The following is a 14,715-nucleotide window of genomic DNA, read 5'->3' on the forward strand; positions in this document are numbered from 1 at the left end:
CTGATGGCTGCTTAAATGGCGGGGCCGTAAATAAGCAAAACGGTCATACACGTAAAATGGTACATGTCTGTCTGAGTGTGTACGTGTGCGTGCCTAAAATCAGATTGAATGACACACAGAAAACTCAGTCAGGGGTGACGCATGATGAGCGCCTAGTAGAGGCACTGGCCGCGGCAGCCGTGAGTCAGTCGGATCTACTGACCCATGTAGGCAGTCTGTTGTGCAAATCACCCCTTGTTTGTGAGGCGCTTAGAGCTTGGTCTCCAACCGAGGATAGGCGCTATATAAGTATCCATATCAATCAACCAGTGTGTGTGTGTGTGTGTGTGTGTGTGTGTCCATCAGTGGTTTCACTGAGCAAAGGTCAGACATGTACTTCTTTTTAAAACTTGGTAATGTCCTGTTTTAGCGTCCTAAATTATTGCACCTATTAAAACATAAAACCTCCACTTTACAGCGGATGATGTGCGGCGTATATGGATCAGTTCGTACGCTTCGATACCCCATTGAAACTGAAACTTGACATGTTACATTTTGGTTTGACCAAGTGGTTTCCCCTTCTCAACAAACCCATTTCAAGGGAGATCATCCCCTCAACATTATCATTTCACCAGCACAATGGCGGGTAGACGTCAAGACGAAGGCGATGAAATGGGTGTGGAAGCATTGGAAGAACTTGTGCTACGACATGAGCGCGAACAGCCGTCGGAGGAAGAAAGAAGAGCATTTAGAAGATTACACACGGATCTACGGGAAGAACTCATTGGTATTCTTTGTTTTCTTTTTCCCTTGTGAGACGGAGGCTTCAGGAATCAGTTTGAGTTCAGATCATTTTCTTTTCATTTTATTCGATTTTATTGTTTTGTTTACTTTATTGTCTAAGTCTCTATTGGCCTTACTACCGCGTTTGGTCGATGCATAAGTCTGGCATATGCTTTTTTTAGTCTTTAGCAGATGTGACGCTGCATATATTGTTTATTATTGATCAATCCAGAAGCTTCGGTGACTCTTTCAAACTGAAAATGAAACTTCAAGTGCAAACCAGAATGTAGACAGTGACTAGATTATGGGTATTAGTGCTTTTGTATCTTGTCCTTTTTAGTATTTGGCTGAATGTATACTTACACACACACACACACACACACACACACACACACACATATATATATATATATATATCTGTGTGTGTGTGTGTGTGTGTACAGCAGGCGCCAGCATACACAGCTGCAGCTGTGGTGCTGCTTAAATTTACAAACAACTTCACAACTTGAAAATGAAGTTAAAATCAATGTTATCCATCCCATTAAATACTAAAGTAGAGTCTATGGAAGTTGGGGCTGTACTTATTGGGGCTTGTTCTCCAGGAGAGGTGATAAGGATGGGTGGGGAGTCCTTATTTTTCTCTCTCTTGTTGATTTGGTTTTATTTGTGCTTTATTTGATCCATCTACACTTAACCACACATGATTTTTCATTAATTTTCTTGTTATGAATGCAACACTATATGAACATGAAAACCATGGTATGGTGTACACATTTCAGATTCAGAAGAAAAAAAAAAACTAGAAAAAAAACTTGTGGCCAAAACCTCAGAAACAACATCATAATCATATCAATTTTTTCTCTCCATCTGACCTGGTATGGTGTACACATTTCAGATTCAGAAAGAAAAAAATCTAGAAAAAAAACTGGAAAAAAACAACCACCTTGTGGCCAAAACCTTAGGAACGAATGAATCAAATTGTATACTTGTCTTAGGACTGAATAATCAGTTACTGCTTAGTGCTAACAGTAATTACCTTCAATATTTGTGCACAACTGTATACATAATGAAAAGTAGCTAACATAAGCACCTTCACATTGATTGTATGTCTGCATCATTGGTGTATTATTTCTTCTAGTAATATGTATAGCAGTAGAGAATACTATGTTAAGGGTTGTGACTGATTAGGACTTGCTGAATTAAGTCAAACATGTATTGTGTGTGTCCCATTTTGAGTTGTCTGTCTGCAGCAAACCGTGATGACATTACTGGTGATGGCTTGCAAAGTGCTCTGGACAGAATTGAACAGAATTTTGGAAGAGGTATATGTTTTTAATTTAAAGTAGATATGTGTGTCCTCCTCTCTTTGTGTTTTATTTCCTCTCACCCTCCTCACACACATACTTATACACATGCACATTCATACACTAACATACATATACATTTTACATTTTTCTAGTATACACACTTACACATACTTTGTGATGCATGCAGTGCACATGCAGACACCATCACATGGGCACAACCACTTCATGACAACTACTGAACTAGACATACAGTACTGTATATATTTGTTTTGCAATGTGGATTTGATTTACACTCAAGTTCTTGGTTTTTGCCTATTTTTTCTCTTCCTCTGCCCATGAATAATATAGATTACAATACGCATAATCAGTAAATTATGATAAATGTGGATAAGTGTCTTTTCTCTTTGTGGTTGATGTGCCAACCTTTTTTCTTTCTTTTTTTAATCACTTTCTCAAATTATCGGAAAAAATTCAGACTGCTGGCAATTATGATGATTTCTGGTTTTAGTTCACACAACACGAGAAGCTGTCAAAGATGCAGAAAATATCAGACTGCTGGCAGAGATGCAGCGGCAGAGGATGCAGGGGTATGACATTAATCTTGTGCGGTTCCTGCCTGGAGAATTTGCAGAAAATTTGGTAAGTAAAAAGTGCTTTCACAAGTCAAAGGTGTTAAACTGTGGCCTAAACCAAATCTCAGAATATGGCTATAGATTTTATTTGGTTAAGAGTAACACTTAAAAACTTTTTTTTTAAATCTTTGAAATATTTGAACTTGTAATGAAAATACAACTTGAAATTAAAACAGATTGTAAACAATATGGGTTTTTCAACAGACAGAGAGAGACAGGCAGAAAGGTATTTCTATCATTATTTCTAAATTAGACATAGTATTATTGGTGAGATTTAGAGATTGTATGCCATCTGTTTGCAAATATGGATGAATGTGTCTATGCACAGCTCCTTTTGAAAGTTTGTAAATTACATGACAGACCCAGTCATTTTTTGCTGTCATTATTATCATTATTAATATTATTATTACTATCATAATGATAGTAATTATTCATATAGCACCTTTAAAGGTGAAACCTGCTCGGTTGCGTTTTTTGAAAACTGATGTGCGAAACATGCATTTGAACACTGAAAGGAAAACTTACAGTTTGTGTATATTTTTAATGCTGGTGGTGATGATTTGTGTCAGAAAAAGTACAGTGTGGATATGCTAAGGGCCCAGCATGACAGAGGTCCTCTGTGCACCAAGGCCTGGAACCTGCTGGGTCAACACTGCCAGCAGTACTACAGGAAATCACCTGCCTTGCACTTCATGTAAGATGGGAAACAGAATGGGATGGTTGAGCAGGGTACACACACAGGTAGAGACCAGCTCAGAAAGAGAGAAAGATGATATGATTATATGGAGACTTATATAGCACCTAACTTTGGTCAGAGACCAAGCTTTAAGTGCTTTACAAAGATATAGTCATTTCCATAACACAGGCTACCTATTTGGGTAGAGCCGACTTGAGAGTTGCCATTGGGCGATCAATTTTTATTTCCTGTGTTCAGTCTGGCTTCAGTCAAATGCATACGGACAGAGACACAGAGAGTGAGAGACACAGACACAGACAGACACACAGAAACAGACACACACAGACATGCAGAGATACGCACAGACACACACAGACAGACGCAGACACAGATGGATAGACAGGCATGCACACGCCACATGTGCGAGCATGTAAAAATGTGAGTTCTTGTGTGAGGAAGGGAGCTGTATAAATGTAAATTCTTATTAACTTTATCATCATGTGTTTTCTTTTTCTTTTCACTATGATCTTGGTCTATTTCTTCTGTTGTCTTTATTATTTGTTTGACATCATTCAGACATACCCTCTTTTGTTTTCATATTTTTTCACACTAAATGATTGTTAGAAAGAATAGAAATTAAGTATGCATATTAAAAAAGAAAAAAAAAAGGGAAACTGACTTTAGAGTTGAATTTTACATGGACATCACACATTGAATGGTTGATACAGGAATTTTGCTGAATGAAAGACAGTGAGGTGTGTAAAAATCAGATGTAAGAATCACTGCATAGTGTTGCTGTGTGAATATCCTGTACACTAACAGTGATACCTGAGTGGTGGCTGCCTAGGAATCGAGCGAATCTGAGAGCAGAGGGTCAAATCACACACTCACCAGTATAGTCTACCCCTCCACTAAACTTTCATTGGTGGTCTGAATGCTACTCATTTGGATGAGATGATAAACCAATGAATCATGGTCCCATGTATAGCATGCTGTAAACACACATAAAAAAAACAATGGCAAATAAAAGATTGTTCCTGGCAAAATACTGTAGAAAAATCCACTTTTACAGGAAAACAAATTCACTTGCAAGTTTAAAAAAAAGAAAAAAAAGAGTGCAATACTGTACTGCAGCAGTGTGCTCTCCCTGAGAGAGCAGCCCGGATTTTATATAGATATATCTGTTTTGACAGAGAGCAATACAATGCAATACGATATAATATGATACGACACAATACAATACAATGCCTGATTGTGACAGGTGTGGGTCCTTTGAACGGGGAGAGGTGGTGAAGAAGGTGGTGGCCAGAGACCGGAGGCCCAAGGACACAGAGCCAGGAAAGACCACAGAACTCAAACAGGTCAGGCCCGGGGACTGATAAAGTGTTGTGTGTGTGTGTGTGTGTGTGTGTTTACATTGTATGATGGAAGAGGAGGATGGGTTTTAAAAATGTTTCAAATTTGTTGCTGTTGTCATTCGCTTTTCAGATTTCACTTTTCAGATAAATTCTGAATTTATTGGTTGTTGGGAAGGAAAGAAGTGGTATATTTTTTTTCTTAGGTCGGGGAGTAAAAAATTGAAGGGCATATATATATATGTATAATGGTGTTTGTTTTTTTTAATAATCTGTAACACTTGACCCAGAAAGAAAAGAACCAATATATTAGAGGTGTTTTTAATGTGGTTTATGGGAAATGAATCAATGTAACTTTGGTAGGAATATACTGGTATTTCCCTGCACACTGTTGCTGAAAAAAAAAATGAGGCAGTGAAAAAGCATGATCTGTCCATCCTTTTTTGGGGTTGGTAGGTAGATTGGGGATGAGGGTATGTCACCGTGCATACATGTGTGAGGAAATGCGTGTAAGTTCTGTTGTCTTCTGCTTCTTGTACAGTGTGTGTTTGTCCCACCTTTTTCAGTTGGAGTCTTTTAAGGAAACGTCCAAGAATGAGGCGACAACAAAAGAAGTGGAATCAGTGTTGCAGACTCTGTGGTACCACTATGAACTCAATGGCAGTAAGTTGTTATCAGCTGGCATAAGCAACAATGATAATGATTAATGCTAAAACCAAGCTTTCGAGACACTCCCATGCCAGTGATCATTTCTTGGTTCAATGTCATGATTTTTCTTGAGTCAGGAGTGTTGAATGAGGGGAGGGATGTTTTATTTGTGTTTGTTGTGATGGCCACTTGAACCACAGTGCTGCTGATTTGTCATTGTTTTCCTGAAAATAACTTGGAAATATGGTTCAGTAAAATCATGTTTTCGCACAGAACTACATAGATGGAGATGTACAGATGTATCATATATATGAGCGTGTTTATGTGTGTTTGTGCATACCCACATGCATGCACTCATGCACACACAGATGCACTCATGTAAACACACACACACACACACAAACAAACACACATATACTTGCAAACTGCAAGCTTTTACATGAGTATACACACACATTTTGCACACACACATACACACACACACACACACACACACACACACACACACACATTCACTAATACATGTACATTTATACATCAACCTTCCCCACATTAACTCAACGCACATGTAGGCTCATAGATGTGTATTCACACACACATACACACATTCACATAATGTAAGCATGCATTGCAATTTTTATTTATTTATTTATTTTTGCTTGTACCATTGGTCACAGCAAAAATGGGTGGGGGAGGGAATGCCTTGTTGGAGTAAAAAAGAAAAAAGAAATTCAAATTTCACAAGGGAATATTTTGTTTGAATAGAGAAGATTACACTCAGATTTGCCATGCTCTTGGTATGATGTTCTCTGACATGAAGTTCTACGCATGTGTACAGAAGGTCCAATCTGCTACTTTGAGTTTGTGATGAATCCCACCTCATTCGGGCAGTCAGTGGAGAACATCTTCTACGTCTCCTTTCTAGCAAGGGTAGGTGGTGATTATGTTTCCCTTCCTCCATTACTTAGACTTGATGTTACATTGACAGCATTTTATTTTACAAGGGTAAGTGGTGGTTATTTTCTGTTCTTCTATAACACAGGCTTGATGGTGAGTTGACAGCACTTTTATTTTGCAAGGGTAGGTGATGGTTATGTTTTCTCTCTTCTATTACGTAGGCTTGATGATACATTGACAGCATTTTATTTTGCAGGGAAGGTGGCAGTTATGTTTTCTCTCTTCTGTTACACAGGCTTGACAATACATTGACAGCATTTTATTTTGCAAGGGTAGGTAGTGGTTATCTTTCCCTTCTTCAATAACACGGGCTTGATCATGATGATACATTGACAACATTATATTTTACAAGGGTAGGTGGTGGTTATCTTTCCCTTCCTCCATTACGCAGGCTTGATCATGATGATACATTGACAGCATTATATTTTGCAAGGTTAGGTGGTGGTTTTATTCACTTCTTCAATAACACAGGCTTGATCATGATGATACATTGACAGCATTATATTTTGCAAGGTTAGGTGGTGGTTTTATTCCCTTCTTCAATAACACAGGTTTGATCATGATGATACATTGACAGCATTATATTTTGCAAGGTTAGGTGGTGGTTATGTTTTCTTTCTTCAATAACACAGGCTTGACGGTCAGTTGACTTTATATTTTTGCAAGGGTACCTGGTGGTTAACTACTGTAAAGATTTTTGTTACACTTTTTATTCAGATGGAAAAAAACAACCATTGTCAGTTTTAAATCATTGAATGATACTATTAATTTGATCGATTAGTATCCATGAATATAATGATATGCAAATGCAGTTAAGATATTTCTAACATTTCAGAAATATGTTAAAAATACATTAGTTCAACATCACTTTCCTTTTTTTTTTTTTTTTTTTAGTTGGTTTCTTAAAAAGGAGCTGTCCTTGTGGATGCCAGGGGTTCATTTTTAGTTAGCATTCGCCACCTGGAAATTTTGTGCTGGAAATTTACTTATTTCTACCACTTTTTTTCTTTCTGACTTTGCCCTTTTTTCCTGTTGTCTCTTCCTTTCATATTTCCTTCCTTGCTGGTCCATTCACCAATATTTTTTCTCTAAAAAGTCTCAAAAATATTGTTTTGTCTTTTGCAAGACTATTCTTACAATATTGTATTCCTTTTTGCACTGAGAATGCTTGAGTTGTCTGTTGGTTGTTTTTTTTTAATGAATTTGTTGGTTTGTTATTTAAAAGTTTTGGTAATATATAGTATTGTGTTTGTATTCAGGTTACTCCTTTTAATTATCTGGTGAAAAATTAATGGAATATATAATGGTCAGTTTCAGAGGCATGTGTTTTAGATTTATTTACGTAGAATTATGAGTTTCTGTGCATAGGTTTTTTAATTGAAATTTTAAGGTTCTACAGAATTGTTATTGACAACAATTTGTGCCCTGATAATGCTCTTTATAGTTGGCTGGGTTATAAGCAGCAGTGATGATAATGATAATGCTTTCTATGGATTATTAATGCAGAAGACCAGTGATTTAGATTTTAATGTTTAAAGTGATGTTGCTTATTGTTATCCTGTAGAATATTTTGACTATGCTAATTCTGAACCCTGACCTACATGTCTGTATTTCAGAGTCTAAGTTCCATCCGTTTTTTGTTGAAAGTGATCACACACCGTAGAATTTTACTTGTTGCATGGCAAGATAGTACCCCATTACAGTCTGACCTGGGTAGCAAACCACCTGGGCACTCATTATAGTTTAGCTGGGTTTTTTTTTTCATGTTCAGAAGTATTTAAAAAAAAAAAAAACCCGCTAGTGTTTGTGTGTGCGATAAACAGAAATCCTGTATTTTTGCACAAAGTGATGGTGATGCTGGATATGAAATTACTGATGTTATATTTATAAATCACCAAAGACAAGTGCATCAAACATTAAAAGTAGAAAAAAAAAAAAAGGAATGAGTTATGGGATTGATAATAATGACAGAAATCCCTACACCGAGGATAGCCTATACAGAGTGCATATAAATCATCTTAAGATAGAAAGTTATGTTGTAATGAGTGTGAATGCAGCAGGATTAATGCTGCAGATTTATCAGGGAATGAAAACCAAAGCAGTGGTTTGTGAAATCTGGTATGTTTTCAGGACGGCTATGTTCAGCTGGATTTGGATGAGGATGGGCTGCCAGTTTTGGGTAAGTCCATGCCCTTTTCTCAGTTCGGTCCTGTATCTCAACATATATCAAAGACTGACATAAAAGCTTACAGTTGGTCCAATAGCAGAGTGAGAGCTGTATGGTCAGTACTTTCTCCAGGGCATTGGAAATCCATTTACAGCTTAGTCTTTTGTGAAGGACTATGACTTTCAAACTAGAAGGCAAGATTGCACTGGATCTTAGTGCTGCAGCCTTAAAATTAGTTGGCCTTTGGGGACCATCCAATTACTAACAACCCTAAAGCACTCATGGACAAAAGAGTGGGTATGTCACTTGGGCAAGACATTCTGTTATCATCTGAATTCTAGCCCAGGTATTTGGTACAGCTGTTGCCTCCTCTGCTGTTTTGATAGTCATAGTCGGATGTGACTGTCATATATGCATACACATGCCCTTTCTGTGGTAACACTACAAAAGATTCCTTAGTGTGATGGATTAGAATAATGATTTGGAACCCCTTTGATTTAGAATAAATGAGGTTGCCCTTGTTCTTTTTTGCATCTTTTTCACATTGGTTGATTTTAGATAAATTTTATTGATGTCACATACATTATACATCCTGTCTTTATCTCAACCTGATGATGCTGATTGAACATCTAGACATTCAGTACATGAAAACGCATTCTCTTTAAAATGAATGGAAAATAGAAAGTGAAAGCATGCAAAATGTTCAGAATGCACATTTTGCCTCTTTCCTCCACATATGTTGTGCAGTAAGCAAGGCACATGATGAAATGACTGCAGTTAGACTTGCTGGTTTATAAAATGTTTATGTAGCTCCAGTGTATCTAAAATTTTAAGCATCCTTAGTATTCTCAGGTTGTTGTTACTGTGTTTTTTGGGTTTTTTTCGGGAGGAATGGGATGCTTTAGAAAACAGGGTGTGGGCTGAATATAGACACATTAGAGAAGGGAGTAGGTTGCCTGCTTGTATATACACATGAATGATAATATATACATGTATTCATATTCATATATGAGTATTCATTTGATTGATGTTAGTGGCATGCACCTCGGCGTGCATGAGGTGTGCGTGTGTGTGTGTGTAACAGAGAGAGACACTGACAGATGTGTGATAAAGTTAACTGTGTGGTTTCCCCCCATGTTTCGGGCAGAGCCTTTGGAAGGCAGCATGGAGGACAAGAAGTCGGAGGGCAAGGCACGACAGCAGATTGTGATCTCCATCACACCTGCTGAATGGAAGGTAATTTCAGCCTGCAAAACACACACACACCACACAGAGACACAGAAACAGACACAGACACACACACACACACACACACACACACACCGCACAGAGACACAGAAACAGACACAGACATACACACACACACACACACACACACCACAATACAAGACAACACACACACATCTCCACCAACTACAGGAGTAACAAAACCGCATAACAAAAACAAAAGAGAATTGACTTTTTTTTTTTTTTTTTTCTTTTTCTGATTTATTATGTGCATGTTATATCCTAGATGGCATCTACATTTCTGATGATAGTTTCAGTAGATCAAACATACTTACTTTAACTCCTTGAGTGCACTCTTGACATACAGAGTACATTGTTAACACTAAGTCTCTATGCTTCATTGACGTCTGATGTGTGTCCAACTATGGTGTTCGTTCTGTTTTGCACAGCATAGCAGAAAAGTCGTCTGCTAAGAGGGAACTTATAGAAGAAGTAACTCCCTTTATATTTAGACATTAGATGGTGGTGAATTCTGTGTGGTTGTGTGACAGTGAGTGAAAGAGGGAGGTGCAATGTGACCTGTTGCCTCAGTACCTCTGTTTGTGTGTGTGTGTGTGTGCAATGAACAAATTGATGGGAGTATGTTGCAATAAAAAAAAAAGTGTGTGTTTGAGTGTGTGTATACGTGTCTTTCGTGTTTTAGTTGTATGGTGTTTATATTACTCTTTTTGTCACAACAGATTTCTCTGTGTGGAATTAAGGCTGCTCTCCCCAGGGAGAGCGCGTCGCTTCAGTGACAGCACGACCCATTTTTTGTATTTTTTTTCTGCCTGCAATTTTATTTGTTTTCGTGTCAATTTTTATTTCAGCTGAATTTGGTTGTAAGGATAAAACAGGGTGATAACACACCTTTTGTATGGTTATTTTGAATAGATTGTGAGATATCACTGAACAAACATTACAAGAGTGAATTTGTCAGCTATGAAATGGTTAATAAAGAAGCAAAGAGTGTAGCCTATTCCACTTCAAGCGTTTTTCTAATGACCAGATATGTTATTTTTGTAATTTTGTGTAAAATGTGTTATGATTGCCTTATGTTCCACGAAGCAAAATATGAATGTGCGTCTTGCTGTCACTGTCGGCTTGTCTGAAGTGAACAGACCTGAAACAGCCATCACTGTCAGCAAACAGCCTTACTTCAGCAGTATGTAGCATGAAGTAATGTAATGTTTTAAGGGCTGGGAAGGGCTGTGCAGTCACTGTTCTGGTGTCCCGTGTCACTGCGCAGTCACTGTTCTGGTGTCCTGTGTCACTGTGCAGTCACTGTTCTGGTGTCCTGTGTCACTGTGCAGTCACTGTTCTGGTGTCCTGTGTCACTGCGCAGTCACTGTTCTGGTGTCCTGTGTCACTGCGCAGTCACTATTCTGGTGTTCTCTGGTGTCCTGTGTCACTGTGCAGTCACTGTTCTGGTGTCCTGTGTCACTGCGCAGTCACTGTTCTGGTGTCCTGTGTCACTGCACAGTCATTATTCTGGTGTTCTCTGGTGTCCTGTGTCACTGTGCAGTCACTGTTCTGGTGTTCTCTGGTGTCCTGTGTCACTGTGCAGTCACTGTTCTGGTGTTCTCTGGTGTCCTGTGTCACTGTGCAGTCACTATTCTGGTGTTCTCTGGTGTCCTGTGTCACTGTGCAATCACTGTCCTGGTGTCCTGTGTCACTGTGCAGTCACTGTTCTGGTGTCCCGTGTCACTGTACAGTCACTATTCTGGTGTTCTCTGGTGTCCTGTGTCACTGTGCAGTCACTGTTCTGGTGTCCTGTGTCACTGTGCAGTCACTGTTCTGGTGTCCTGTGTCACTGTGCAGTCACTGTTCTGGTGTCCTGTGTCACTGTGCAGTCACTATTCTGGTGTTCTCTGGTGTCCTGTGTCACTGCACAGTCACTATTCTGGTGTTCTCTGGTGTCCTGTGTCACTGCACAGTCACTATTCTGGTGTTCTCTGGTGTCCTGTGTCACTGTGCAGTCACTATTCTGGTGTTCTCTGGTGTCCTGTGTCACTGTGCAGTCACTGTTCTGGTGTCCTGTGTCACTGCGCAGTCACTATTCTGGTGTTCTCTGGTGTCCTGTGTCACTGCGCAGTCACTGTTCTGGTGTCCTGTGTCACTGTGCAGTCACTAATCTGATGTTGTCTGGCGTCCTGTGTCACTGTGCAATCACTGTCCTGGTGTCCTGTGTCATTGTGCAGTCACTAATCTGGTGTTCTCTGGTGTCCTGTGTCACTGTGCAATCACTGTCCTGGTGTCCTGTGTCACTGTGCAGTCACTAATCTGGTGTTGTCTGGCGTCCTGTGTCACTGTGCAGTCACTGTTCTGGTGTCCTGTGTCATTGTGCAATCACTGTTCTGGTGTCCTGTGTCACTGCGCAGTCACTGTCCTGGTGTCCTGTGTCACTGCACAGTCACTAATCTGGTGTTCTCTGGCATCCTGTGTCACTGTGCACTGTTCTGGTGTCTTGTGTCACTGTGCTGTCACTGTTCTAGTGTCTTGTGTCACTGTGCTGTCACTGTTCTGGTGTCCTGTGTCACTGTGCAATCACTGTCCTGGTGTCCTGTGTCACCGTGCTGTCACTGCTCTGGTGTCCTGTGTCACTGTGCTGTCACAGTTCCGGTGTCCCATGTCGCTGTTCAGGTGTCCTGTCACTGTGCAGTCACTGTTCTGGTGTCCTGTGTCACTGTGCAGTCACTGTTCTGGTGTCCTGTGTCACTGTGCACTGTCCTGGTGTCCTGTGTCACTGTGCAATCACTGTCCTGTGTCACTGTGCAGTCACTGTTCTGGTGTCCCGTTGTGTGTCACTGTGTAGTCACTGTTCTGGTGTCCTGTGTCACTGTGCAGTCACTGTTCTGGTATCCTGTGTCACTGTGCAATCACTGTCCTGGTGTCCTGTGTCACTGTGCAGTCACTGTTCTGGTGTCCTGTGTCACTGTGCAGTCACTGTTCTGGTGTCCTGTGTCACTGTTCTAGTGTCTTATGTCACTGGGCAGTTACTGTTCTGGTGTCCTGTGTCAGTGTGCAGTCACTGTTCTGGTGTCCTGTGTCACTGTTCTAGTGTCTTATGTCACTGGGCAGTTACTGTTCTGGTGTCCTGTGTCACTGTGCAGTCACTGTTCTGGTGTTTCTGTGTCACTGTGCAGTCACTGTTCTGGTGTCCTGTGTCACTGTGCAATCACTGTCCTGGTGTCCTGTGTCACTGTGCAGTCACTGTTCTGGTGTCCTGTGTCACTGTGCAGTCACTGTCCTGGTGTCCTGTGTCACTGTGCTGTCACTGTTCTGGTGTCCTGTGTCACTGTGCAATCACTGTCCTGGTGTCCTGTGTCACTGTGCAGTCACTGTTCTGGTGTCCTGTGTCACTGTTCTAGTGTCTTATGTCACTGGGCAGTTACTGTTCTGGTGTCCTGTGTCACTGTGCTGTCACTGCTCTGGTGTCCTGTGTCACTGTGCTGTCACTGTTCTGGTGTCCTGTGTCACTGTGCTGTCACTGCTCTGGTGTCCTGTGTCACTGTGCTGTCACTGCTCTGGTGTCCTGTGTCACTGTGCTGTCACTGTTCTAGTGTCCTGTGTCGCTGTGCAGTCACTGTACTGGTGTCCTGTGTCACTGTGCAATCACTGTTCTGGTGTCTCGTGTCACTGTTCTGGTGTCCTGTGTTGCTGTGCAGTCAGTGTTCTGTGTCACTGTGCAGTCACTGTTCTGGTGTCCTGTGTCACTGCGCAGTCACTGTTCTGGTGTCCTGTGTCACTGTTCTTGTGTCCTATGTCACTGGGCAGTTACTGTTCTGGTTCTGTGTCACTGTTCTTGTGTCCTGTGTCACTGGGCAGTCACTGTTCTGGTGTCCTGTGTCACTGCGCAGTCACTGTTCTGGTGTCCTGTGTCACTGTTCTTGTGTCCTATGTCACTGGGCAGTTACTGTTCTGGTTCTGTGTCACTGTTCTTGTGTCCTGTGTCACTGGGCAGTTACTGTTCTGGTGTCCTGTGTCACTGTGCAGTCACTGTTCTGGTGTCCTGTGTCACTGTGCAGTCACTGTTCTGGTGTCCTATGTTTCTGTGCTGTCACTGTTCTGGTGTCCTGTGTTGCTGTGCAGTCACTGTTCTGGTGTCCTGTGTCAGTGTGCAGTCACTGTACTGGTGTCCTGTGTCACTGTGCAATCACTGTTCTGGTGTCCTGTGTTGCTGTGCAGTCACTGTTCTGGTGTCCTGTGTCAGTGTGCAGTCACTGTACTGGTGTCCTGTGTCACTGTGCAATCACTGTTCTGGTGTCCTGTGTTGCTGTGCAGTCACTGTTCTGGTGTCCTATGTCACTGTGCTGTCACTGTTCTGGTGTCCTGTGTCAGTGTGCAGTCACTGTTCTGGTGTCCTGTGTCACTGTGCTGTCATTGTTCTGGTGTCCTGTGTCACTGTGCTGTCACTGTTCTGGTGTCCTGTGTCATTGTGCTGTCACTGTTCTGGTGTCCTGTGTCACTGTGCTGTCACTGTCCTAGTGTCCTGTGTCATTGTGCAGTCGTTCTTCTGGTGTCCTATGTCTCCAGGAAATAGTCCAGACGTTCAAGATCACCGAGCCCCTGATCAAGAGCAGAGTTTCCAGAACCAAGAGCCTGGAAAATGGAGCTGGGCCTTCCACTGGATGATATGATTGGATGGATGGGTTAGGGGGGTGAGGGGAGTGGGGTGTGGGGGGGCTGCGGGGGCAGAGAGGCCAGGGGTTGGGGAAGGAGATGAGATAGAGGGGAGGAGGGGAGGATGAAAAAAAAGGAGAAAGAGGGAGGGAGAGAGAGAGAGAGAGAGATTGTGAATGAATGTTAGAGAGAGAGAGTGCTGAAGAAATTTTTTCAAAAGTGGTCCATGAAGTGATAAAGTCATTGGTGTAAATGTTTTTGTTTGTTTTTTTCATTTGATGGTGCAATTTGAATTTTATCTGATATTCAGCTGCCTGGCATT

General features: G+C 41.2%; 1 protein-coding gene across 1 annotated transcript; it reads left to right on the top strand.

The window, feature by feature from the left end:
* Positions 1-596: 596 nt before the first annotated feature.
* Positions 597-14,463, top strand: LOC143293628 (EP300-interacting inhibitor of differentiation 3-like). Its single transcript, XM_076604716.1, has 10 exons — positions 597-766; positions 2,013-2,084; positions 2,578-2,708; positions 3,271-3,395; positions 4,639-4,738; positions 5,299-5,395; positions 6,219-6,310; positions 8,468-8,516; positions 9,652-9,740; positions 14,307-14,463. Exons 1-10 carry the CDS (start codon positions 619-621, stop codon positions 14,403-14,405), a joined length of 1,002 nt encoding a protein of 333 aa, XP_076460831.1. The 5' UTR covers positions 597-618; the 3' UTR covers positions 14,406-14,463.
* Positions 14,464-14,715: the final 252 nt, after the last annotated feature.

The sequence above is a fragment of the Babylonia areolata genome, chromosome 19 (genome assembly GCF_041734735.1).
Source record: "Babylonia areolata isolate BAREFJ2019XMU chromosome 19, ASM4173473v1, whole genome shotgun sequence".
NCBI lineage: Eukaryota > Metazoa > Mollusca > Gastropoda > Neogastropoda > Buccinidae > Babylonia > Babylonia areolata.